This window comes from Carassius gibelio, chromosome A1, assembly GCF_023724105.1.
Source record: "Carassius gibelio isolate Cgi1373 ecotype wild population from Czech Republic chromosome A1, carGib1.2-hapl.c, whole genome shotgun sequence".
Taxonomy (NCBI): Eukaryota; Metazoa; Chordata; class Actinopteri; order Cypriniformes; family Cyprinidae; genus Carassius; species Carassius gibelio.
Window position 1 is genome coordinate 21,585,138 of NC_068371.1, and position 27,038 is coordinate 21,612,175.

General features: G+C 36.4%; 1 protein-coding gene across 1 annotated transcript in view; it reads left to right on the forward strand.

Annotated features, from left to right (window-relative positions):
- Positions 1-27,038, forward strand: part of LOC128015571 (vacuolar protein sorting-associated protein 8 homolog) — a 116,880-nt gene that overhangs the window by 89,568 nt on the left and 274 nt on the right. Inside the window, exons 42-44 of the mRNA XM_052599493.1 lie at positions 1,081-1,249; positions 2,534-2,587; positions 5,227-5,307. Coding sequence (XP_052455453.1) covers positions 1,081-1,249; positions 2,534-2,587; positions 5,227-5,307 — 304 coding nt within the window. The remainder of the gene's footprint in view (positions 1-1,080; positions 1,250-2,533; positions 2,588-5,226; positions 5,308-27,038) is intronic.

The following is a 27,038-nucleotide window of genomic DNA, read 5'->3' on the forward strand; positions in this document are numbered from 1 at the left end:
GTACAAGAAGAAAATAGGGCTGCTTAATAGCTTACTACTTAATTGTTCACCTACAAATGAAAATTCCCTCATAAATTCCCCATTTTTTCTTGTAACACAAATGAACATATTTTTCTATTCTTTAATCAGTTTTGTCCATGCAACCAAAACTTTTAACACAAGTACAAAAAGGATCAGCATTAGCACATGTTTTTGCCATTTACAGTACAGACATACAGTGCAGTATAATGCTGTATGGCAGGACATTTTTGGGAAGGGGGACGTTTTGAGAAGGGGGATGTTGAGACAGGACACATCGCAGCCTAGACTCAAACCTATTTCATCTGAATGCGCAGAATTGTGGAGCATGTGTGCTGACCTCTTTGCCATAACGCCATTATTTTTGTACGAGAAGAAAATAGGGCTGCTTAATAGACAGAGCCGTAGTTCGCTGACAAGCTATGCAATATCGCGTTCATAACCGCATGCGATTCATCTGCGATTATGAACGCGATATTGCGTAGCTTGTCAGTTTAAGAGTTTGCAGATGATGTTCACGTCACGTAATTATGTCACTTCATAAGGTTCCCATGGCAATAGGGGGAAAATGGTGCTTTACTTCTGTGTAGTAAACACAACATTTTTCAACTTTCTACTGATATATATTATGAAATCATGCTAGCCCCGCATATTTTGCTTTTGAAATCGGCAATTTATGCGGCAAAAGAGCGCCGTATTGGAAAAAATGCTACCCCTCATAAATATGCGGCCTTTGGCTGATTATGCATTAAATCAGGCGATCGCATAGTCGCGTTTTTCTGGAGGGACTGATTTTCATTTTGGGGTAGAGTATCCCTTTAAGGTGCAATAAACCAACCACTCTTTTGAAGTGTCAACCAGATCTTTTCTGATGGATTTTGTACAGTATTATTGCATGTATAATATTAACGCGATATCAGTATTTAATTTCTTAAATATCATGGTTATTGTGAGACCTCTATTATAAATATAAGCATTATATCTGCCATTGTTCACCCTGTTCTGATCCCATATTTGAGTCCCATTATTCTTACTCATTCTGAACTCTTATTTCATGTGTAGCTGTGGACACCTGTACCACTGCCAGTGTCTTCAGCGTAAAGAGCCGGGGGTTTTGAGTGAGAGGCAGTACTCGTGGAGCTGCTACAAATGCACATCCAACCAGGGCTCGCGGCCAGCGGACAGACCCAGCGCAGGGAGCTCTCGATCACGCGCCACTTCTCTGGCACAGGTCAGTCGGTCACATCAGTGTGTTCAACCAAATCTGAAAAATCGGGCATATTTAACTCACGCCAATGTGCTTCTAAAGAATCTAATTCATACTGCCCATGTCAGTCAAGCCCCAAAATAGAAAAAAGAACACAGCGAAGGTGTACTTTTTACAGAGTGTTCCCATTAAAGGCGATACGACTTCTAAAGAACTTTTATATGCATGCAGTGTGTGTATTATCCACGCTAATTGGATCTCTGTTATGTGGCAGTGATGTATGTAAATGGCATGCAAATGGATTTCTCTCCGCATGCAGCTGTATTAGTCATAACCCTAGAAGGCTGATGGCAGTAGGCACAAAAGTGAGCAAAGCTAGTGTCCCTAATCACAGAGGTGTCCAACCAGTGTGATTAGAGTATTTGCACAACTGCATAAAAAAGCATCTCAAAAAGCTGACAAAAAGACCTTGAACACATGGCCCATAATTCCTGCTGATTGAATCGGCAATGCTCCTTAAAAAAACAAATGTTCCATTTCTGTAAGTGTGACGGTTAGTTATGTACTGTGAATGAAATAAAAAATATAAAAGTAAGCTGAAAGTGCCGAATTAATGTGTCAGTGATGTGTTAATCTAATAATTTATTCAAAAATACAGGCAAATACAATTCATATACAAAAAAAAATTTGATTAAATAAATCCTGCATTTCAGTTGTATTGGTCAGTCGTTGGTCCTGTATGTGCTTCTCTCCTGGCGTGTTTGTGTGGATTGTATTCATGTTCCAGTATTGGATTTATATATATATATATTTGTTGATTTTCACTCCATCTCGTTCCTGTGCTCTCGTTTCAGAATGTGAATATAATGTATGGCCTTAAATGTAACGTGAAAAATAAGTCTTGATATAGGGCCAAACTGTATATGTCATATTTTACATGTCCATATTCGAGTAATAAAAAGAATCATATTCTTAACAATAAGCTTAGTAGTAGTAGAAGGTTTTTTTTTATTTTTAGAAAAATCTATATTTTTAACAAAAGCTTTATCTGGAAGATGAAAGTCATGTGGTGTGATCAACATGTAGAAACCTAGAACATATAAAAAAAAAAATTCTAAAACAGCAAAATGATATCATAGAGAAGACTTCTGCAGACCCTCTTGACAGATAATTTCACCTTTTTATGACCAGATGAATGTAGTAAACATAGTTCTGATAACAGATCTGTATTCGAGTCGGACTGTATCTCTGAACTGCTTTTGTGATATTCTGTCAATCCCATTTAACCTGTCGCCTCATGTGTTTCAGACAAAAGTGACGTCTGCTCATCATGAGATTGTAACAGAGGCTCATGGGAGAAAGGTAAGTGAGTTGAATCACATTCTACAGCTACACTGGATTTGATTAGTTTAGGATGATTAAATCTTACGTCAGCTGAAAGAAAGGTTCTGTTTTAAATTGTTTTATATTTATATTGTCAATTCATTTAGCCACAAACTTAATTGCCATTTAATTGTATTTAGATTTTAGATTTAGTTTGTAATTGGTGTCAGACCTTTACAATAAACAGTTTTAATATTGTTGCATTTTCCATTTTCTATGACTGACTCAATTCAGCACTTTTAGAGGTGCTTCATTGCTCTACTTCAGCTAGACAGAGAATCATAGCTCTATTCCACTCTGCCTTTTGTGTGTTCATTCATCCATGAAACGTAAATGGCTTTTTCTCTGCTGGTTCAAAGGAAATTAGCTTGCTTATGATTGCATTACACTCTCTCCCTACTTTCATGCATTTGTTTACTGGCAGGAATGAAGTGATGAAACAGTCCTTCTTTGTTTGTCTGTCTGTCTCTTTCTTTCATTCCGTCTCTCTCATCCACATTTCTGTCTCTGGGTTCTTACTCTTTTGGAGCCATTCTCTTTCTCTCTCTTCATTGAGCATTCATTGCTTGTCGGTCAAGAGACTTGGCGTTTTATGCAATGTGACAGTGAGCCTTAAAGACAAGACAGGAAGTGACATGAACCTTTTGACCTATTCCTCTTCTCCAGCATCCCTTCATCCTCTCTCTCCTTCAATAAACTCTCAGCCATTCGCATCACTAAGCACGCTGTTATCTATAACAGGCAAAATTCAGCACTTTTCTTCATGTCCAAGTTTATTTACTGACTTTTACAGTAACTGTTCCCTCCTGGTGCAAGGTTTTTTTTTGTTTTGTTTTTTTTTTTGTATAAAAAAACCTCTAACATTTGCACTCTCTGTTCTATTTCTGTTTTAACTATTTGTTTTATTTAAATTGAAAAAAAGAGAAGTTCACACTAGCATTCTCTATTCTTTGTCAATTTTTCTACTTGATTTCTTTTTATGTATTCTAAATAATGACTTAAAATCTTTTAAAAATATATATTTTTCTGTTCTATTGACTTTGATTTTATTTAAAAAACGACCCTGTAACACTAGCATTCTTTTTCTATTCTATTTATTTTTTATTTATTATAAAAACGAAACAAGCAAACAAACAAAAAGGATCTTGCTATGTATACTATGTTATGCAAACCCCGCCCCGTCCCTGAACACCACCCCCGAAGCCTACTCCCCCTTTTTGGAAAACTAAAATATGGTCACCCTAATATACATTTTTGAAGTTTTGCAAAAATGTATGTAGAGTCACGTTTTTTTCCAGTGAGCATAATGCTAAATGAATAGGTAAAATCGACCACTTCAATTATATTTGGTATAGCCACCAATTAATTCTCAGACTGTACTTTTACTATATTTTTTCAATGCGTTTTTTTTTTTTTTTTTATAAGTCCCACGAGAAGAAAGATAAAATGGTAGATCTTTAGAATTAGGTCAGATGTTTCTAAAAAATTTCAACACTTTGTCTAGTTGGCTAAAAAACTTCTGATGTCTCAAGGTGCAGAAAAGTGGCTTTTAATGATTTTTTTAAGCAATGAAATACATTGGGCTATCAAAAAGTGTGTAATTGGTTTATTTAAATAAGTCATGTGTAAATAACGAATTTAATGAACGCTCCACCAAATTATCCTTGCTTTCCCCCAAAACTGTCACACAAAATCCAAGTCCTCCAGCTCAGCGCCCTGCGTACGGAGACAGCTGAAACAGCGTGACAATGTTCATCTCCTTCTTTCTGCTGAAGGGAGGGCACAATAATTGCATTTACTCTTCTGCAGTGACAGTACCATTTGTCTTTTGTGCCACTCCAAACCAACTGATTATATATAAAGACCCAGTGAGGTAAAGTGAGGATGCACTTGATTTAATTAAGGAACATTCTGTTGAAAACCATCTCTGGGTGAAGTTTGGCAGATCTTTAGGGTGTGTGCTTGACTTCATGCCTTTGGGACTGGAGAAGTCATTGACGGATGACAGAGATTGAGAGGTTTTGGATCACTGGAGGCTGATTTGAGCCAAACCAAGTGATGAAATGATTCTGATTGGTGTGAAGGTCACTGGAATGTGTCTTCAAATAAGAGAATCTGTCTCTGTGTATCATGGGCCTGTCTGTAAATCTGGTCCAACAATGATTAAATATGGATTATTATAGATTAAATAATGTATATTTACCTGTGTAAATTCTTCAAATTCTACTAATTTTCTTCCTGCTTGATATTTCTGTTGATGTCGTTTTTTTTTTTTTTTTTTTAAATGTCACATCCGTCAGGATTTAATCACCTTTCTTTACCACATCCTAGGCTAGTCTATGAAAATGTCACATTGGATGCAATTAACACCCTTCTGATTCTTGAAGGGTTGTGCAGTTTGCTATTTATCAAGTCCATATCTGGCAGCAGGATTTGCCCCTTCACATTCTAATGTTTTTATATATGTTGTTAGTGTATTTTCACCGAAATGTTAAATTTAATTGTCTTTAGGATTATCTCTGGGAATTCTAAAGTGGTTTAGCTGGAGGATGAGTCAGGAGTGTTGTGGTTCTGTGAGTGTGTTGAGCTGTTATGTTGGTGTGTTTTCCTCTCTCCAGATGTTGACTGAAGCCACTCTGGATGCCCAGCAGACACAGGCCTGGGATCATTTCCGCACTCTCTACAGAGGACCATCTAGGGTATGGATGACTTTTCTTTCCATTCTCTCATTACTCAAAAGTTGACAGGCCACTTTCAGAATCTGTTTATTAAATAGCATTTAATATTGTCATAAAAATGTTATTTTAGTTATGGTAAAGCTGTTTGATATATACACCATAGTTCAAAAGTTTGAGGTTGGTAAGATTTTGTAATGTTTTTGAAAGAAGTCTCTTATGTCCAATAAAATTGGAATTTTGCTATTTTTTTGTGGTTGTTGTTGATAAGAATACAGTAATATTGTGAAATATTACAGTTTAAAATAACTGTTTTCTCATAATTTCTTATTACCAATTTTATAACCTGCCACTTCATGTTTTTGTTTTGTGAAAACGTTTTAGTTTATTTGAAATAGAAATGCCAAAATTATTGGCAAATAAAAGTATTAAAATCTTATTCTATTCTTACAAATAAAGGACAATCTTACAGACCCCAAACTTTTGAATGATATTGTATCCCACAAGACAAAAAAAAAAAAAACTTAATTCAAACTCATTATCATGTTCAGTACATAGCTGTAAATACCCTGGTTATTAATGTCTAGAATTGACACCGCAAGCGTCAGTAACTGCTTGCAGCCTTTTCTGATAGCAGTGCGTAAGCCCCTGGTTTGTCCAGAACATTAAATTTGTGGCATGTTTTTTTTTTTTTTAAAAGCCCCCAGGTACTTTAAGTTCTTGCATGCTAGTTGAGTTCATCCCCACATTGGCTCAGTGATGTTGAGATCCATCTTAAAGGGTAACTGAAGGACTACCTTATTACAAAAGGCTGGAAGCACTCATGGATACTCAGGGAGGCAGTACATGATACTGAGAACCAAGACTACATAGACATATTTTACTTTCCAAAATATGAAAAAGCTAAACCTTGCAAAAATTTGCAAGGCAGTGTGGTTCTCAAATTTTGGTCACGCATACAGTTGTTTCACTTTAACCATATCTACACTGGACTTGAGCGCAACACGATGCGACTAAAGACAGTAAAACCCATCTCAATTGTATGCGGTGCAACCACTGTTCTATATACTGTATGACTGGATCGCTCATTGCATTCTAAACTGCCAACTGGCAGTGAAGCCACCGGTAGTGTTCGATCCACCATTTTACTAATCCCTACCGGCAGAGCACACCATTGAGTCACAGCTAAAACATTGACCTAAAATCAACCGATTTGAAGCAAATCAGTCAAATGGGATTAGTTTTTATGTTATGTGTATTTACATTAATGTCTACTTTGATTGATGTTTCCTTTTGATGGGCAGGATAAGAGATATATTTAAACCTTTTAGGTGGGTGGATGTGTCTGCTACACACTGCCAACACACGTAGCTAACTGATCCAACACAAAATATAATATATTTCTTTATAAACTTAATTATTCAGGAATTATTAAACATAAACGTATTTCAGACAGGACCACTTTGGCAAGTTACATGAGTTATTGAACACAGTTTATCTTTGGCAATATGGTTCCTTATTGGGGTTCTTGCTCTCGAATTAATTGAACTTACAAGAACTTAAACATTAACCCGACCGGAACCATCAGCTTTGAAAAACATGACAATTAAGACTCTTATTAATGTCTTTAAAAGCAAACAGTGGTAATCGTATAGATGTAGCAGTGGGACGTCTGTCCTGTAGCTTGGTTATGAGGATGAGTGTCTCTCGGCAGTGAGGTCCATGCCAACCAGAACTTGAAAGCTTTAGAGATCTGAAACAAAGAGACGACAACCAGAAGGTGCATGGTAATATGTTCATGCTTATAATGGGGAGGGAGGGAGGGTTGCAAGCCATTTGAGCATACTTACCAAGCAGTGGTGCCACGTATGTATGTCCCATGTCTAATTGGAGAATGGTAGTGATTGGAGCTATTTGACAGCAGAGGCATCAGCTGATTGCAGCCTAATTTAACTACTACCTTATAAACTATTAATAAGCAGCAAATAAGGCGTTAATTGAGGCAAAAGTCATAGTTAATGGTTAGTTAATAGTGATAATTGGACCCTAAAATAAAGTGTGACCGGTGATCTTTTCTCATTAAAATCATACAATTTCCTATTAATTCAATAGAACGTTTACGCACACTAGGGATTACCAATATGGCGGCATCATGAGCAATCCAGTTCTATATTTATAGATCAGTGGGTGCAACGCGACAAATCTCGACATTAAGCTGACGGCCCATTCTATTTCTGACATACTCTAAGCGCTTGCACTACTACGGACACAGGACAGATGGATTTGCATCGATCACTTTGTCATGTACAGCATAGACAGCTTTTAGCTGTTGCAGCATGACGCAACAACAGTTGCATACAGTGGAGACACAATATTTTTCTGTTGCTGTTGAAGGTTGAGTTCACAGTATCAGCTTGTGATTCTGTTCGTTGAAGAAGTGCTTTTCGATGGAGAGGATCTTCTGTATCGGGCTGAGTCAAATCGTGCAAAGTGAATAGTTTGACTGAGAAAGATTTAGAGGAATTGGCGATGATGCTTTATAAAAGGCAGAAAGCCAACCGCTATTCGCACATTTGAATGCTGTTGCCACAGTGGTGGACCTGTGCGGAGCCTTGGTGGTTGCGCCCCTGATTGCTCGAAGGGATATGTAAACACTTGAACTGCAGCAGATCTTGTGGGATTTTCATTCAGCCATTGAGAATTCTTGTCAGTGCCTTACAATGATATTGCATAACAGCAGATTGTTATGCAATACAAGGTGTGTGTGAATGTATGTGTTGCCTTTGTATATTTACAGGAGTCATTTAGTCTTACTGTTTATGGGTCATCACTTATCAGACAGAGACAATTCGAATGTCTTCATTTAAGTGTTTGACTGTCAGTATCCTGTCTGAACTCAATCACACAGTCCTCTACCCTCTGACCAACCATCACATTGGTGTACTAATCATGCTGTATGTCCATTTTTAAAATCAGTAGTCCAGTTTTAAAATCTGGTGTGCGCATGTACAGTACATTACATTTGTATGTGTGTATATGGGAGGTGGGAAGGCAATCCTCCTTCCTTTTATTTTTATATTATATACATTTTCCAGATTAGATACTTGTAGTATTGAACACTATTCATGCCTTTACAGGGCTCCAGACTAACTTTTTTCACTAGGAGCACAGTGGCCCCCAACTGAAAATTTTAGGGGCACAACCAGAAAATTTAGGGGCGCACACCGTAAATCAACATGCTAACCAAATCTACTAATTTCCACTGTATTACTAATAAATACTTTAATAATAGATGCAGAAATTACAATGTGCTGTTTCAAATTCAGTGTCACATTTTATTCTGCACTTTTGAAGATGCAACAACAAGGTAAACTGACAGCACCATCGCTGTCAAGACAGTACAAATAGTAAACAAAATTCCATACACTCAGAATAAAAAATGTGCATAGGAAAAAAGTTTGTGTGCATGCTGTATCGTTGTTGTATGTTTCGTTAAGTTTTAAGCCATTCTTCCTTTGAAGGTCGAGCTGGCTTTTGTATTTGGTGAAAGGTAGTTCTAATGCTTATAGTACCTCAGTATCTGAATTCTTACAGCCAGTCTTCTCGAAAATGGTGAGTGTGGATCAGGGCCGGCCCTGACCAATTTGCTGCCCTAGGCATGATTTTACCTGGCGCCCCATGTGTATGTATGTATGTACATGTATATATATATATATATATACACACACATACACACACTACAGCAGAACTGTTTCCAACACTCATAATAAATCATCATATTAGAATGATTTCTAAAGGATCATGTGATAGACTGGATGTCACATGTGACACTGAAGAATGGAGTAATGATGCTGAAAATTCAGCTTTGCATCACAGAAATAAATGATAATTTAAAGTATAATAAATTGAAAACAAATTATTTTAAATTGTAATAATATATCACAATATTACATTTTTTTCTGTATTTTTGATCAAATAAATGCAGGCTTGATGAGCAGAAGAAACTTCTTTCAAAAACTTAAAAAAATAGTAATGTTTCAAAACTTTTGGCCTGTACTGTATCCCCCCAAAACTGCACAACTGTAGAGTAAAACATTATTTAAAAAAAAGTGATAATAAAAAATGCGTCTTAAAACTGACAAGATTGTACAAAATCACAGTCGGGGGACTCAGAACAACTGCTAACATTAAGTTTAAGGTAAAAATAACTGCCATGAAATTATAGTATCTTACTCCTATTCAATAAATTGTTCTTTCACTACATCTCTTTACCTCTGTCTTTATCCTCTTCTCTTCTTTTTGGCAGTGTATCTATCGCAGACTATGATCATTTATAATGTGTCATGTAAATTCGGCCTTGCGTCACAATCAGGAAACTTTCACCGTGTCTAGAACGGGCGCGAGCCGCCAGGCCCGTTTCTACGAGCTGTGTGTTAACAAAAACAGTGCTGTCTACATTGGATGTGGCGTCGGGCACGCTACACAACAAATTACCAACAACTAATCGTGCGCGCGCTCTGTTTCTGACGCACTTCAAGCACTCGATGGGTGGGGGAAGATTGAAGAGCCAGACTTTTTTTTTTTTTTTGCTTTATTTGGAAGTGTTTCGAATTATTGGTTTTTAAATAGTTTCCTATTATAAAAAAATATAGGTAAAAAAAAAAAAAAAAGTTCACTCATTCTGGCGCCCCTATGGATGAGTGGCGCCCTTAGCATTTGCCTATGCCGCGGGCCGGCCCTGGTGCGGACTTTTTTTCGCCACACCAACCTCTGACTCTGAATCATCATCTGACGGTGACACTGTAGACTCTGGCACTGGTACACTAGCCGCAGGTCGGAAGAACGAATCAATAGTTCGCTTGCTCATAGCTCAGACGCACGCACATATCAGGTTGTGATGATATTTGTCTCTGTTTCCTTCCCACAGATGTTTACGCGAGCTCAATTATCTCTAGGCCCCTCCCCCTCCACACATTTTAGCCACTTGCAGTGGCCATTCCCTATTCTTCTCACACGCATTTGCCGCCTCACAGACTAATGAGACGCGAGCACACACTCGCGTCTCATTAGTATGTGTGCAAGTGTGTGTGCGTGCGTGCGTGCGTGTGCAAATCTACTGGTCGCACATGTGCGACTGGATGTAAAATTCAGTCGCACACTCTCAAAATTTGGTCGCAAAATGCGACCATTTGGTCGCAGTCTGGAGCCCTGCTTTATTTCCACTCACAGCTCTATCCATCACATACACTCAGATGCACTTACATATAATCTCACCCACATGTACACACCCCCACATACACTCACACAAACATAGAGACACTCAACAGAATCAAATGAAGGTGCTGCTGACTAAAAACTAAGTTGCCTCAGTGTCAAATGGGATTTTGGTTAAATGTGTCCTTGAATAAAAGAGGCCAGTTGCCCCATTTACACCTGGATTTAATATCCATTTACTGTCATAAAATAACACTTAATCACATAAAAAGCCAGGCATAAATGCACCCAAGAGACATTTTGATTGGGTCGTGATTTGAATCACTGAAAACATATATGTAGGTGGTCTGACATGGATTATGACACATTTAATGGTGTAATGCATTTTTGTTATCCACTTTGTGTTATATAAGTAAAATGAATTGAGGTTACGCAGTACTTCAGACTTCACATAAATCAACTTTTTACTGTACGATAAATGTGGCTAAAATAATTCATGCAGTAAGTATAGAAATTAAATAATTAATGATGTATAATTATGCCTTGTGATATATCTTACAGCACATTGTCTGATCTAATGAAAAATAGTAAACACATATATATATATATTACATTGTAATAATTATCCATTCCAGAGCTCATAATTTGCTTTACTTTGTAGCACTGGTGAAAAATTAAGGAGCCCCTCATCAGAAATTTAGGAGCATCACAACTACAAATTATATTGCATTATAATTATATATATTTTAGATGGGGTAATATTAGCTGTCACTCACTCAGTCACTGCTTTCCACTAACAACCACGAGAAAAAGAAAGTGCTGAAGAAGAGAGAAAATGAAAAATTGTATTGCTAAAAATAATTTGAGTGTTACTGTGCTAATATATTGATAACTAAAGTGGACGGCTGACAGATATTCTGTGTGGTGGTCAGTTCACAGCATTGACAGAAATGAATCTTTTCTAATAAGTTTTAAATTGATTTTTATTTTTACCTTAAAGACATTTTTTTTTCTAAAAGTGTGCATTATCATATTTGTCAAATTCTTATCTTTAATCAGTCAGGCATATTAAAATATTTGGGCTGTTATCAAGCAAATTAAAGTATCAATCAACAAAATTCCTCTTTGCAATGCAGAGGAAACACAGAAGCTGCATCTGAAGTGGCATTTAGATGCATTTAAACACCGATTAATGCGGGACACGAATGCTTTTAACCTGCAGTTACACATTCATCAAATTTTTATATTGTAAACATAAAATGTTGAATACTGATATTTGAAATATTTGAAACTTTAAATGTGAAATTAAAACAGCAAGTCACTCTTAATAAAGGAGTCATTGCGATTGAACAGTCATTTAACGAATGCTTCATTCCGGAACAAAATACAATTATGTTGCTAAGAGATGCAAAACAGAGCTGTGACTGTGTTTCAAATTGTTTTCACTGATGCTGCCTTCACGTGCTACAAGAATGATTGTAAATAGGAATGTGGTAGTTTAAAATTGTATTTGGAAGCAATGTGAAGTCGACCGCTTGAAATTGTCTAGCTCATAATGTAATAGCACGTGAAGGCACCATGAGACGAGATATGTCATAATTATCACGCCGTGCTCCCTGTCAGTTTAATTCATAAACGCGCATTTACTATGTACAGTAAAGTCAGATTGCGTGATATTGTCCTGTTTTGTTGTTGCCTGTGTGCCGAAGCATGAGCTTTTGAAGCTCCGCCCTCTTCTGAAAAGGGAGGCAGGAGCACAAGCTACTTTGCATGTAAAGGGACAAGCACAATAACGGCGTGTTTTGGCTCATACCCTAAAAGTGGCCATTTCAGCAAGTTATAAAATTTGTGGGGTATTTTGAGTTTAAAATTAAGATACACTGGGGACATCAGAGACTTAATTTACATCTGGTGAAAAGGGTCATAACAGGGCCCCTTTAAAGTGCATTATACATAAAGGCAGTTAAAGTGTTTTTAAATTACTGTTACTGTCTAACACCTGTCCAAAATACTACCACATTTGCGAGCTGACTTTTTCTGAGTCTGGCTTTTGATAATTCACAGTAATAATGCATGTGTAGTATAAATTATCTATATTTTTCACTTAATGCAACCTCACATTATTCATAAATTACCGTTTTCATTTTCACATATAAATGTGGTCACATCTAACAAATTTTTTTTTTTAAATCAAAACTAGCAACGGCTATTGAAAAAGTAACTGAAATATTAATTATCAAAAATAATCATTACGTTATTATTCCTTGTTGGAAAAAAATATATTATCTGTGTGGTAGTTTAGGGAATTACCTGTATATGGCGCATTGCATACATGGGGTTATCTGACGCAAAGCAGTTTAAAGCAGAGTTCTGCATGGGTCCTGTTTGGTAAATGCGCACCAGCAGTACTTAACAGCACACTCGACCCGTTATCCAAAAGCAGCACTAATTTAATTCCGTACCAGACCAGAACTGTTCGACATAATAAAGATTGTGAGTTGTGACCCAGACCGCACCCGCTTTAAATCTATTACATCAGGTAGGCAAAATTTTCTCATATAAAACAAGCAATCAAACCAAAATTAGGCATTCTAATTTGGTGCTTTGAAGAAAAACAGACACACAGCGCAACATGATAATTAACAGATAAAAATATGAGAACGCGCATCCTTTCTGTAAACAATACAAAACTTTAGCCTAGCATCTTGTGATCACTCTGCCAGGCTTTCAGACAAATGTGCATAGGCTAAATCACATCATACACATGCTTATAATTATTCATAAATGAAAAGAACATATTCAAATATAAGCCTTTACTATTTAATGCAATTGCCATTATTATTGAATTTCATTAGTCCCAGATATGATTTATGTGCAGTGGTTCACAGTAAAGTGAGCAAGTCACGACAATTACAATTTCATTATTATGGTTAAATAAGAAACAAGAAATCTAACCATCATAACCAAATTAGGCTACATTTATTGTCATTAAATATCTCTATACACATCATTAGATATGACATTAAGCACAACTTATGTAGATTTATTTAATAAAAAGGCTTGACTGCTTCATTTTGGCGTATATTTGTACACTTTTACCATTTAATCAATCTCAGCATGCGTTAATTTTCTGTCACTAGATGTTTGCCTCACTAAGGCTAAATTATGCCAAAGTCTTTCTTCTGCTAAACTTTAATTAAAACTGAAACTATATAAAAACTTAATAAAAATGTGTTTACAAAATACCAACTAAACTAAAACTAATAACAATATTAATTAAACTAATAATAACTATTACTATCAAATTGTATGGCAAATTTGAAAACGATATTAAAATAAATTCAAAACTATAATAACTTTGGTTTGGTCATGTGATGTTGCAATCACAGTGTGGGGAATGTTTGACCCTAATCCTCTAAAGACATAGGGAGTCAGTGTTACAGTATCACTCTTAACACTCTCAAGCTCAGCATCTGTCCTCAGCCTTAAGAGTCATGGTAGATAGACTGCTGATGTGTACACTTATCTACAGAATGTGGCATGCTGAAGTATGTTTGTTTATGTGCTGTCGATCTTTTCCTGTGTCTGTGCAAGACTTCACACTCTCTGTAATGAGGAAACAAACTACTGTAAACATGACATCATGTCAAACTGAGCTTCTGAGAAATGAGCAAATGGGCTTGTGTACTCAGTGTAGATATCAATGATTATGAATACAACACATCGTATGTGTATGTGTGGATGGTGCACGTAATGCAAAGTATTTACACCTTAAAAACTCCCTCACATCCCTTCCTAAATAATTTGAAAGAGCCGTTTTTGGTTTTCTGAGAGTCAGCATCTGGAAGAAGAGGTTTGATGAGACCAGAACATTTTGGACCCCTAAAGTTTAACAGACCTATTGCAAAAAGTGGGTTGCAACTTTTTATAGGTCCAGAAAGTGTCCACAAAGTCTAGAGCTAATTAAACATAAATTGTTACTTGAAAGGGCTCTGTTAAAAGGGTCTTTTTTTTTTTTTTTTTTTTTTTTTACTTTATGTTGCAGCCTTATGTTAAACAGCAACTTTTTTTCCCACATCAATTTACACTTCATACACCATAATGAAAAATCAGATTTGTGACAAAAACTGAAATTAAAACATTGCATAAGTGATAACCTTTCCACAGTACTTTACACCGTTACAGTCTCAAGCAGGCACGTGCACACATAGTTTTTAAAAAATAATATATATTCCTGTTTGCGCACAGCTTCCCTGTCAAACAAATATATTTATTGAAGAATAGTATATCTAAATATCAGGTCAGGAGTTCTGAAGCGCTCATTGAGCTGATGATACTGCGCATGTGTGATTCAGTGTGAAGCAGACTGACTCACAGCTCGTCTGAAACGAACTGGTTCTTTTGGTGATTGATTCTGAACTGATTCTGTGCTTATGTTATAAGCGCAGGTAAACTGAAGGCTTGAATTAAGGGCATTAATTACATCGAGCGCAAAAGAACCGGTGAACCGTTTTTTTTTTCAACTGGTTTATTTGATCGAATTGTCCGAAAGAACCGGTTCACTTGAGCACCTGCTCCTTTGCCCCAAAAGTGCCCTTTTGTCAAAGCAAAATTTCCTCGAATTTTTTTTTGTAATAACATACACTTTTGTCAACACCCAATCATAATATTATTACAATTTATTAATAATAATTTAGTCGTAAATAAAATGACCAATATGATGACCTTTCACCTGACCGGAAAAATTCCTCAGGCCGCACGCGCATTTTTAATTGCTCAAATACATTTTCAGAACCGTGGCAGCTGGTAAGTGGTGTTTCATTCTCAGCGAAGTGATTTTGATGTTTATATACTTATTATTATTTTACAAGAACGATGTGATGTGAGAACATGCGGATATGTTGCTGTGTGTAGCCTGTAGTGTAAAAATAACACTAACGTTAGCTGTTTGAGGAAGAAAAGTTTCACAGGCATCGAAGGGTCTGGTCTTTATGTTATTTGACTAAACTTTTATTATATTACAGTACTCATTTATTTTTTAACACGTTGAGTGCCTTAAAAATAATTATCACAACACTGGTTAGGCTTATTCAGGTTTTCTCATTACTGAATTATCATTATAAAAATAAAAACAATTCAGGAATTAATTATATAATTATATTTTAAATGTGACGCAAATATATATTTTTTCTACAATAGCAACAGTGCTTTCAACAGCAAGACCACTTTAGCCTGTAAACTCAATAATATCTCTCTGGAAATAAATGTAAAAATATCAGTGTCAATAAAAAATGCATAATATACCTGACATCAAAGTGCAGTGTGAAGGAGATGAATAACAAATGTAGCCTGTCATTTATTTACATTGCAAAGGTGTTCAATTTTAGACAATAACAACTACAACAGTAATAATAATATTAATCACTATATTCCAGTGGAACAGTTTTTTTATGTTTTGTATCAATATTTAAGGTGGACTTATTGATTAGGTGCAAGAGTAGTAGTGATGGTTAAAATAATAGATTAATGCTGAAACAGAGAAGAAAAAGCCATCAGGTTGGGACAATTTAAGACATTTCAGTTTCTAATCCCAGAGCTATTATTATTTTAAACTTAAAATTGTCTTCTCTATTGTTTCTTTGCATCAAAGCATTTGCTGCTGTATCAATACATAACCATCCATATCGATACGTGAATCTGCAAGGAATGCTTCACAATATATTGCTGTATTGATATTTTGAACAGCGCCATTTAAAGCCTTGTTCCATGTGCCCCTTTTATACTTTGAGCACCTGCCCCTCCAAAGGTCTCTGCACGGCCCTGGTCTCAAGTGTTTTTGGTATGATGGGACAAACTTTGCACAGAGTTGTATATAAGCCACTCTTGCTGTGTGCTTAAGGTCATTGTCCTGTTGGAAGGTGAAGCTTCTACCCAGTCTTAGTCTTAGGGTCTGAATGCTCTGGACTGGATTTCCATTAAGGCTATCTCTATATTTTGCTGTGTTGAGCTTTTCTTCTACTCTGACGAGTCCCTCAGTCCCTGCCACTGAAAAACAGCCCCACAGCATGAGGCTCCTACCTGCACACTTTACTGTTGGGATGGGATTGTAGGTGACGAGTAGTGCCTGGTTTCCTTCAAACATCATGATTTTCTCACAATATGAAAGCTCTTTAGGTGTTTTTTTGCAAATTCCAAGTGTGTTTTCATGTGTCTTCACTGAGAAGGAGAGGATTGAGTTTTGACCTCAGGGCTTGGTTTTTACTCTGATATGCATTTTCAGCTGTTAGACCTTTTATTGAGAGGTGTATGCCTTTCCAACTTATACCCATTCAAATAAATTTGCCACAGGTTAATGCCACTGAAAGTGTAGTTACATCTACAATTAATATGAATTCTCCTGAGGGAAATTGTCCAAGCGCATGAATACTTTTTTTTTTTTCTAATAAATTTGTAAAGTAGTTACAACCCTGTTTTTTCCTTTCATTATAGTGTATGGAGTGTAGATTGATGTGGGAAAAAAAGTTATTTAACGTTGTTTAGCATAAGGCTGCAACATAAATTGTGAAAAAGAATGAAGGAGTATGAATACTTTTTATAAGCTGTGTGTGTGTGTGTGTGTGTGGTTGTGTGCTAATGAGAGACTATCCTTCCAGTCGAAACAAATGCCAATCTTAATATGCTTAATATGCAAATGCCAATCTTTCCTCTGTGTGTGGACTGAAAAGAAGGAATGAAAAGAAGGAATAGACACAGGAATGAAGTGAAAATGTGAGACAGAAAAAGAGCATGAAAAAAATAGACTACTTCAGATTTGTCATTACACAATACCATTTCCACTTGTTCTATTCTCCAATCACCCTATCAATCCAAAGAACAAAAACAAAGTTTTCATTTATTTGAAAATTGTCAGTCAGTTTAAATCTAATAAAAATGTTTTAAGAAACATTGACACCTTATCACACAAAACGGACATTAAAAAACTGTTCAATCTCCCTCTTTCCTCGTATCACACCATTCTCTCCCTCTGTGTATGAGTGACAGAAATGTATCTGTAAGTCGTTGTATACAACAACCCAAATTGGGTTGTTTTTAACCCAAGGGCTGGGTAAATATAGAACTGAAACCCATCTTGGGTTAAAGGCAGGGTAGGTAAAAAATTTATAAACAACTTTCTTCCAAACCACCCCCCCCCCCCCCCCCCCCCCGTTTCACTCGTAGCCAACATATACTGCAATTGCCTTTATAACCTGCCCAAAAACAAACAGTAAACAGCTCTGAGGGAATATTTGAATTGTGTATCTTTATGAATAAAATTGTTTATTTTATGCAAAGCATCAGGCTTTTCCATCACTCGAAAAGACTGCGACACTCATTAAAGGTGATTCATACCGCGCGCCTGTATGTTGCTCTGTGTAAAATTAAACGATATTCAGCACAGTAATGATTTTATAGACAAAATAAAATTTATACAAACCTGTAATTTAAAGATGAATGCATCAATTCAATTGACGGTAAGAACTGCTCTCTCCAGAAGAGAAGCAAATACCTGCGATAAATAACTCAACCGCTGGGATAAGTCTGACCCAGGATCTGAGTAATACAAAATCTACCCAAATATTGGTTTGTTACATTTGACCCAGGAGCTGCAAAACAACCCAAACACTAGGTTTTTACGTTTGACCCAGGAGCTGGGTAACACAAAAACTACCCAAACACTTAAAAAATAACCCCAAAAAATTACCCATAAGGCTCAACCCAGCATTTGGGTTAAAAAAATAACCCCAGATTTTTTTAGAGTGCAAGTAAATCTCCTCACAGTAAAATGAAAAGGCTGTGGTCTCTGAAGTTGAATACTGTACAGATCCTGTATTGAAACACACCGCTTTTACCCCACTTCATGGTCAGCATGCAATGCATTTTATCTTTTTCTGATAACCTCATTCATCATAGACTGCACAGAGAATGCGAAGTGTGTCCCCCCCACCCTTTTTTTCAAACAGCCATGTTGAGTGAGAAATTAGGTCCATTTCTAGAAAACCATTTGATTGTTTTTTAGGGCTCGTCATGTTTCTGTAGAACAACTGTTAAAGAAAGGCATGGCAGCTAATAGTCTTATACCTAACCGTTCAAAAGTTTGGGGTTAGTGAAATTTAAAAAAGAAATAAAATAGAAAAATAAACCACATTTAATACCTTTTCCAGCAAGGACACATTCAATTTTAAATCCTTCTAAATAAATAATGCTTAAAAAAAATCATGAAAATAATATCATGGTTTCCAAAATGAATTAATAGCATTGATAATAAAATGAAATATTTCTTGAATAGCAAATCAGTATATTAGAATGATTTCTGAAGGACCTTGTCTTGAGTAATGATTCACCTGAAAATTCATCTTTACATTACAGGAATAAATTAAATTTTATAATACATTACAATAGAAAACCGATATATATTTCACAATATTAGTGTTTTCACTATATTTTTGATCCAATAAATGCAGCCTTGATAAGCATAAGATTTCAATTTAAATTTTTTTTTTTTTAAATGGTATCCACACCAAACAGTCAGTGTCAGTGGCCATCTCCCATGAGGCCTGATAGTCAGGTAAACATTTATCAGTCTTTTGTGCCGATCCTTTCACACCATCATCCTCAAGAGTGTTATTACAACTGTTTGGTCAGCACACACACATACACATTCCCAGCAGACTTCCCATAATTAACACAGACGAACTGCACAGCTCAGTTCTGAGCTCCTTAATTAAACAGTAAATGCTTTCAGAGGATGAGTGGATGAAAAAAAAGACAGGAGTGTCAGACAAGGTGTGTATTTGTGCTTGTGTGGTTAGTGTCTCCCATTGTTCCTTTGTCTAGGTTAAAGATTATGGAATTCACATTTGTATTAAGAAACTGAGCTGAACAGATTGAAGATGTTCGTGTGTTCGAGTGAGAGATTAATTAAAATGAGAAGTGAAAAGCAGACGCTTTGATGTGTATATGTTTTTAAAGAGACACTCCCAACACCCGAGAATACTAACTGTGTGTGTGTCTATGCATGTTTTGACAGTACTTGTGAGGACCAAATGTCATCATGGCGCTTTTCCACTGCGTGATACGACCTGGCTCAGTACAGCTTTCGGGGTTCGGGGTTCTGTATTTGTGTCGCAAGTTAAGTGATACAGGTAGCAAAGATTCTCTCCGGCCAATACAACATATTTGATCCCTAAAATGAAGATAACACAGCATATAGTTAATATTCATATACATCACAGGAAAGGGACACAGCAATCATTTCAGAGGTGAGGGGGACAGAAATGTCAAATGTAATAATAATAATAATATTTAATTATGTATGTTTGTCTAATTGACAAAAAATATATATTGTAATTGGCTGATAAATAAAATACACTGCTGTACAATAACCAGTCATTTGTATTCTATAATATTTTTTTTTATTTTCCTTATGAAAATTGTATGATTATGATTGTTTTATATATTCTACAAACAATTTTTCCATTTTTATCAATGAATAAGGAAGAAAATCTATTTTATAACTTCTGTAGTAAATGCTATGTCAGTCAGCACGGTATCATTCATACTTAGTACCTGGAGAAGAATTGAAAAACACACATAAACCATAAACAGTATTGTAGCGATTGTTTATTGTCTTCACGTTATCAATCGATCAGTTTTTCTGCTTATTATTCAGCTTAGCTACAGCGATGCATTTATTATGAATTTCCTGGCACATCAAAAGTTATTACTACTGTACTGTAGTCTGCTTTGGACTTTCTGCTTGGAGTATAAGTGAAACACACACTGCATGAGTGTGTTGAGACCTCCTTAATGTTCACATTGTTTTGGTTGCGAATAAAACTTATCCAAAACGATGCGACTATCTTGCTTCTTTTAAATGAAATCTAGATCTACGTGAACACTTGCCCGAAAAAAAATTGCAGTTGAAGAGTTTAGGTTTTATTAAAGGTCCCGTTTTTCGTGCTTTTTGAAGCTTTGATTGTGTTTACAGTGTGCAATATAATATGTGTTCATGTTTCTCGTGTAAAAAAAAAAACTGTATTTTTCACACAATTCACCTATCTGTATACCGCTGTTTTCACTGTCATAAAAACGGGCTGATGACTTCCTTGTTCTATAAAGTCCCTCCTTCAGAAACACGTGATGAGTTCTGATTGTGCCAGCGTTTCCTGTGTTGTGATTCGACAGCAGCTCAGTGCACACGGCCCTCCTGTAAACACGATTGGGCTAGTTTTGGACTCGTTTTGAGAAGCAAATGGGCAGGATTTGTTTTGAAAACATGGCAATCCTGATCTGAACCAAAGAACGCACATGCTGGAGATGTACTTCTAATCACAGGAGCGTTTTTACTGACGAGGTGCGCATGAAAATCGCATTCGATTTTTTTGCAACAGCCCTAACATCTAGTTAACAAAGCTAAACAGTGTTGCCCTTTGTTTAATAAGTTACAGAAACTTAAATAATAAAATACACTCACCGGTTGTGGTCCATAAACAGCGCCTTCTCCAGACAAAGAGGGAACTGCTCCATCTTTCAGGAATAATCTTTGTGCGAATCCGGCATTAAACTGATTGAGTTTGAGGAAGCTGTCCACAGAAAAATGTGCTGCACATAGTTTTACATGTGGATTATAATTTTCAGGAACCGAGTTAAACATAAATTGTAACCATTGATCTCTAAGTACAGCATCCCTGGGAAGGCCAAACAAAGGTGATTGGACTCCGAGATTAAAATAAAAGCGTTTCGACGACATGGCGACAAACACAAACGCAGCTCTTCCCCCTCCTCCGTCGGAGTGCAACAAGACCACGCCCCCTTTTTGGAATATTCATGTGGGCGGAGGTACTGGTCGTTCGTTGTAGGCAAATTCTGTTAAATAAAATATCTCGCTTGGCATTGAACTTTGAGCTTTAGAATTTTACAGATATTATTTATACTCTAACAACAACATTACACACTAACTAAAGTTTAAAACACGGGATCACGAATAACGGGACCTTTAAAAGTCAGGAGAACATGTCCTCTGCATATTCTCTGCCCATGCTACAGGGACCCACCGGAGACGGATGAAAGAGCCGCGAGTTGCTTACCCCTGGGTTAGGTGATAGAAAATATCATTAACCTGTTATAAATTTACTAGAGGTCTATGCTATATCCTTACTAAGATAGCAAAACAAGTGTGTGTGTGTGTGTGTGTGTGTGTGTGTGTGTATTTCTTCAAAGCATTAATGAGAAGGCTACCAGACCGTGGCAATAAACTCCGGTTGTAATTATGTCAGCACCATCACATGTGTGTGACCGTATGGGAGTTTTTGAAGTGCTAAACATGCTTAACCCGCTGATTAACCTAACAGGATCATTTGATATTGACCAGGAGGAAGTGAAAGATGTGTGGTGTTCATGTGTTTGTGTGTGCTTTATTTTATAGTCTTTCTGAAATCTGTGTGCGTGTGGGAGGAGGTCAGGGTTTCTCTGATGCTTTGTCAGGGCTGAGCTTTGATTGCTGTCTTTGAGGTCCCAGTCGGTCCATTTCCCTTCAGCGCTGCAGTTCCAGGAAGAAGGCGAGGAAGACGGATGAAGCCACTGGAAAAAGAAATGTATGTGAAGACAGATGAGACAAGCATGCAATAAAGAGAAATAGAGCTGGAGGAAAGGGATTGTGTTGATAGGAATGAGTGGAAGGATAATGAAATTGCAGGAGCAATGAAATGGTGGAGGGTGTTCGGAATGAATGAATTAGAAGGACAAGATTTAAGAGAGGTGAAAGGACAGAATGAGGGAGGAGAAAAAAGGGCGTATGATAGACTATATGGATCTTTTTTTTCACTTAGGGGTACTTTTTATTGCTTTTGACTCTTAAAAAATGTTTAATTTGTGTTAAAACAAATGTTTCAACGTGACCTGGGAGATCTGATCCATGGCCTTAAACGAATTGTTGATCCAAAATGTTCTGAAAACGTACTCTCCCCTCAGTTCATCCAAGATGTAAATGAGATGTGTTTCTTCATGGGAATAGATTTGGAGAAATTTAGCATTACATCCCTTGCTCTCCAATGGATTACGCTGCAGTAAATGGGTGCCATCAAAATGAGTCCAAACAGCTGATTAATGCAACTGTTAACAGATGTAACACACGACTTCAGCCCATCGATCAACATCGTGTGAAGTGAGAAACTGCGTGTTTGTAGAAACAAATCCATCATTAAAATGTTTTAACTGTAAACTTTTGCTTCCAGTCAAAATACAATATCGCAAGTTCTCGGGTATAGGCCCAAAATTGCACATTCTTAAACATTTCTCCTTTAAGCAATCTTAAAAAATAATGAAAAGGCAATTAAAGAAATGGCACAAAATTAAAAAGGTAACTTAACCTGCAACTTAAAGGAATTGTTCACCCAGAAATTAAGATTCTGTTATCAGTTAATCACTGTCAACTGTCAATCAAAACCCATTAGACTTTCATTCTCATTGAAAAGTTATTTTGAGCCAAATACAGTGACGTGTCAAACCAGACACTGAATGAGAAAGTCTACCTGCAGCATCATAATAACCATTACAAACACACAGAAACATTCATATACTGTATTACAAATGATCTCCCACACACTAGAAAACACAGTTCTAGAATACATAGTCACAAATATGAGAATTCTGCATTTATCAAGCACAAATTTCTGTAACAAAATATTCTGAAAGAAATATACATTCCTTCAGATCCCTATTAAGCTGATTTATTTTCCTTTTACCCGGACGCTAATATCAACAGCCCAATGTCTATGTGGTTCTGGCAAATTGGTTGCTTTGTCACACAGTTCTTAGTGTGAATAAACCTTTAGGCTCTCTTCGGGCCCTTATCCATATATGGATTTTACAGTAGGCACCATCGCACAAAACATAGTACAAAGTGTGTCCTTTTTCATATCCCGCACTTTGACAGCTCTCCACCAGTGTAATTAAATCATACACCATAGTTTTCACACAAAAGCGAACTTTCTATCCATCGCCTCCATGAATGACTCACCCTGAGCAGCCATTGCAAGCTAACACACTCAGAAGTACAACGCATGAATTTGTGTACAGATGTGTTGTAGTCTCTGTCTTATAGTGTAAAGTAGACAAGCAAATAAACAACCATTTCTATAAGTTTATCCTATAGAAGTGGTAAAAAATCAGAATGAAACATGGTTATTATAGGAGCTAAAGCTTTTTCCCAGAGGAGTATCAACCCTGGTTAGCAGTGTGGAAAATTGCTCATAGTAAAGTATGATAGAAAGATTGTTACTGGCATCAGACGTGCCCAGACTTCTTACTCTGTGTTTAGCCTGTTTGCTAACAGTATGGGGGTAATGATAAAGCCACCGCGATGACAGAAGCGATTATTAGCCATTGGCGTGCTTTCCGTGTCTGTATTTGCTTTTATCCATCACTCTCCGGAGACTTTGCTTAGCAGGTGTCCGGTTTAGATTTAGATTTAAAAAAGAAAAGAAGCATGAGAAATAGAACTATGGCTTATAAATGGCAGTCTGATTTAAAGACTGCTGATAAACAGCAGGAGAAAGAGGACATGAAATGAGTGAACTGAAACAGTAACGCAGATGGATTTGATGCTGAAAAGTTGGTTTGCGCACAGAAAAAAAGGGACTTGTTTTAGCCAGGAGTGGACTGGAATGAGAGAGGGAAAGTATGAGTGAGATCAGAGAGGGAAGGAGAAGATAAAGATGCAAAGGAGGGCTTCAAAGTGAGAAGGATAGATTATGCTGTTTGATTCATGCGGTTTGGTTAAATGCACATTGATTGCTCTGGCTGTAATAAGGTCCCTGCTGAAAGTATACACATTAATGAATGACTCTGGACAGGCTAATGCTGCTAATGAATGGTGGTGTGAGTCTGTATTTAAGCTTTTTAACTCTTCTGAATAGCTTTCTTCATGGTGCAACCCAGGTTACTGCATAACGTATACTGACCAACACCAACAGATTAGTTCAGTGGTCAATAAAATCATGATAATTGACATTAAGTGCTGCATGAAATGCATGTTAAGGGATAGTTCACCCTAAAATCTGAATTCTGTCATCATTTACTCGCCTGCATGGCATTTTAAACCTGTATAATTACTTTTGTGGAACACAAAAGTGATACTTTTTGATGCTCAATGACATCCATCGTCAATTAATTTATCAGAAAATCTTTTTTTAATGTTCCTGAGAACAAATAAACTCATGGTGTGGTATAAAATGAGGGTGGTTAAATGATGACAGAATTAAATGTTTAGGTGAACTTAGCCTTTTAAAGGCACAATATGTCAAATTTTCTTATTAAAATATCCAAAAACCACTTGCACAGTGTTATATATTTCATGAGGTTGAGTAATTGTTATCCCGAAAGTTCCCAAGGATTTATAAATCCAGAGAAATAAAAATGTTAAACAATGGCTCGTCCCTGTTCATTGGTGCCTATCAATGGCGTTATAATCACGCTACCATGCAGTTTCCGCTTTTAGAAACTTATTATGGCAACACACATGGAAAAAAAATTCTGCTGTACAGTTAAACTAAATCCATGAATGCTGTCGCAAATAAAATGAAAATGAATATTAGCTTCTGGCCCAAATCCTTACTGATGACGATCCATTCTTGCCTTGTTAGTTCTCAGAGTTGATCAAAATCTGTGAGCTTCCGCTTGTTCACTCACCTTTCGAGGACTGACCACAGTTTCTCAGTGGTACTGAAATCCGGGGAATTGCCTGGCCATGGATCCAAAATTTAAATGTAATGATCTTCAAGCCACTTCTTTATAACTCTTGCTTTGTGACATGGTCCTCCATCTTGCTGGAAAATGCACGAAACTGCTCATGGATTGTTGGAAGAATTCGCTCTTTCAGGACGTTTTGATACCATTCTTAATTCATGGCAGGGTTTTTGGGCAGAATTATGAGAGAGCCTTTCCTTTGGTTGAAAAGACAATTTTCCAATGAAGCTTTTAGCAATTATTTCAAATGCATCTGATCACTCTACACATGAATCTAGAAACAATGTGAATGAACACTACAACAGCTTAAGCAGCAAACTTTGCAAAACCAAATTTATGTCACTGCCAAAGCTTTTGGCCATGACTGTACTGTTCCTTGACAATGTAAAAGTTCTTTGCTCACTTTCTCTGTGTAATTTATTCATCTAAATAACTATTAATTCATTATATCTGTGAACATGATTCAGACATCTCTGGATGGTGGAAAACAGATATGTATAAGCAGATGCCTTATGGTACTCAGCAAACAAAATCACAGGTGACCAAACTCTGTGTCAGTTTGGTGCAGAAAAATTACTGCACCAAATTTAATTGATTACATTTTTTAATTAAAGCTTGTATTCAGAAAAGATCTGAAATTGCTACAGGGAAAGCACTTTGAAACACATTAAAAAGCTTTTAACACTGTTTATTCATCTTGCACTGTTAGCAAATGGGTTTTTTATTTATTTTTTTACTTATTTGCAGCTAGGTTCAGTGTGGCTGTGGCAGTTAGTGTCCACCCAGTTGGCCCAGTGGAGGTATCCAATGGTGTCTGAAGGTTTCCTGTGTGTTCAGGCTTTTTTGGTGCGCAATGTAATTTAATTTAAATTAATTTCTAATCTGACTCCATTTTATTATGACATTAAATTGGATTGAAATGCAAATGGGTTGTTTGTCCATTTCTAATTATTATTCTTTTGACATTTGATTATTCTAGTTTACTCTTCACTTCACTTTATTTTACTTGTTCGTTAGGAATCTATATCTACAGCTCAAACAATAATTCAAGGTTATGCTAGTACTATGAAGTATGCCGCACCATTTTTGCTAATTCTTCAGTAGTATTTTATCTAGCCCCCATAGTTAATCTAACTACATAACAACTTAAAGTCCTAGACGAGGAGAAGTTTGCACCTTTTGGGAACAGATGGTAATTTGCATGAAAGACACTGGGAAAGACACCCTCTACACTACGCAAAATATCTCTTAACTCTTAGGATCTTACTTACCTTTCAATCTACCATTGCATTAGTCACACTGAGACATTTCAAATGATACCAAACATGATTATGAATATTACTGGCATTCTTTTGAACATTGTTTTGCTATTGATCATTCTGAGTGAAGGGAAGGTGCAGAAAGAACAGATGAGAAAGAAGCTTTCCCGCATCTTCTCTCAGTGACATGTGGAAACAGATTTTTACATGTTTATTCACTGTTGTATTGTCCGTATCTCAGGAGATCAATGTTAGAGGTTCTTCCTGCCTTACAGCAGCATCTTTAATATATATATAATATATTTTTTCTTGTGAATGACTGTGCTGTATTGCTCAATTTTAAGAAATTTGTTTAATAATAATAATAATTATTAATATTTTTTATTATTATCTGATTGCAATTTGTGAGCAAACCAGAGGGGGGATGTTTAGAATTTTTATTTTTTTTTATTTTTTTAATAATAAATAACATTAATATTATATTAATATAATATTAAT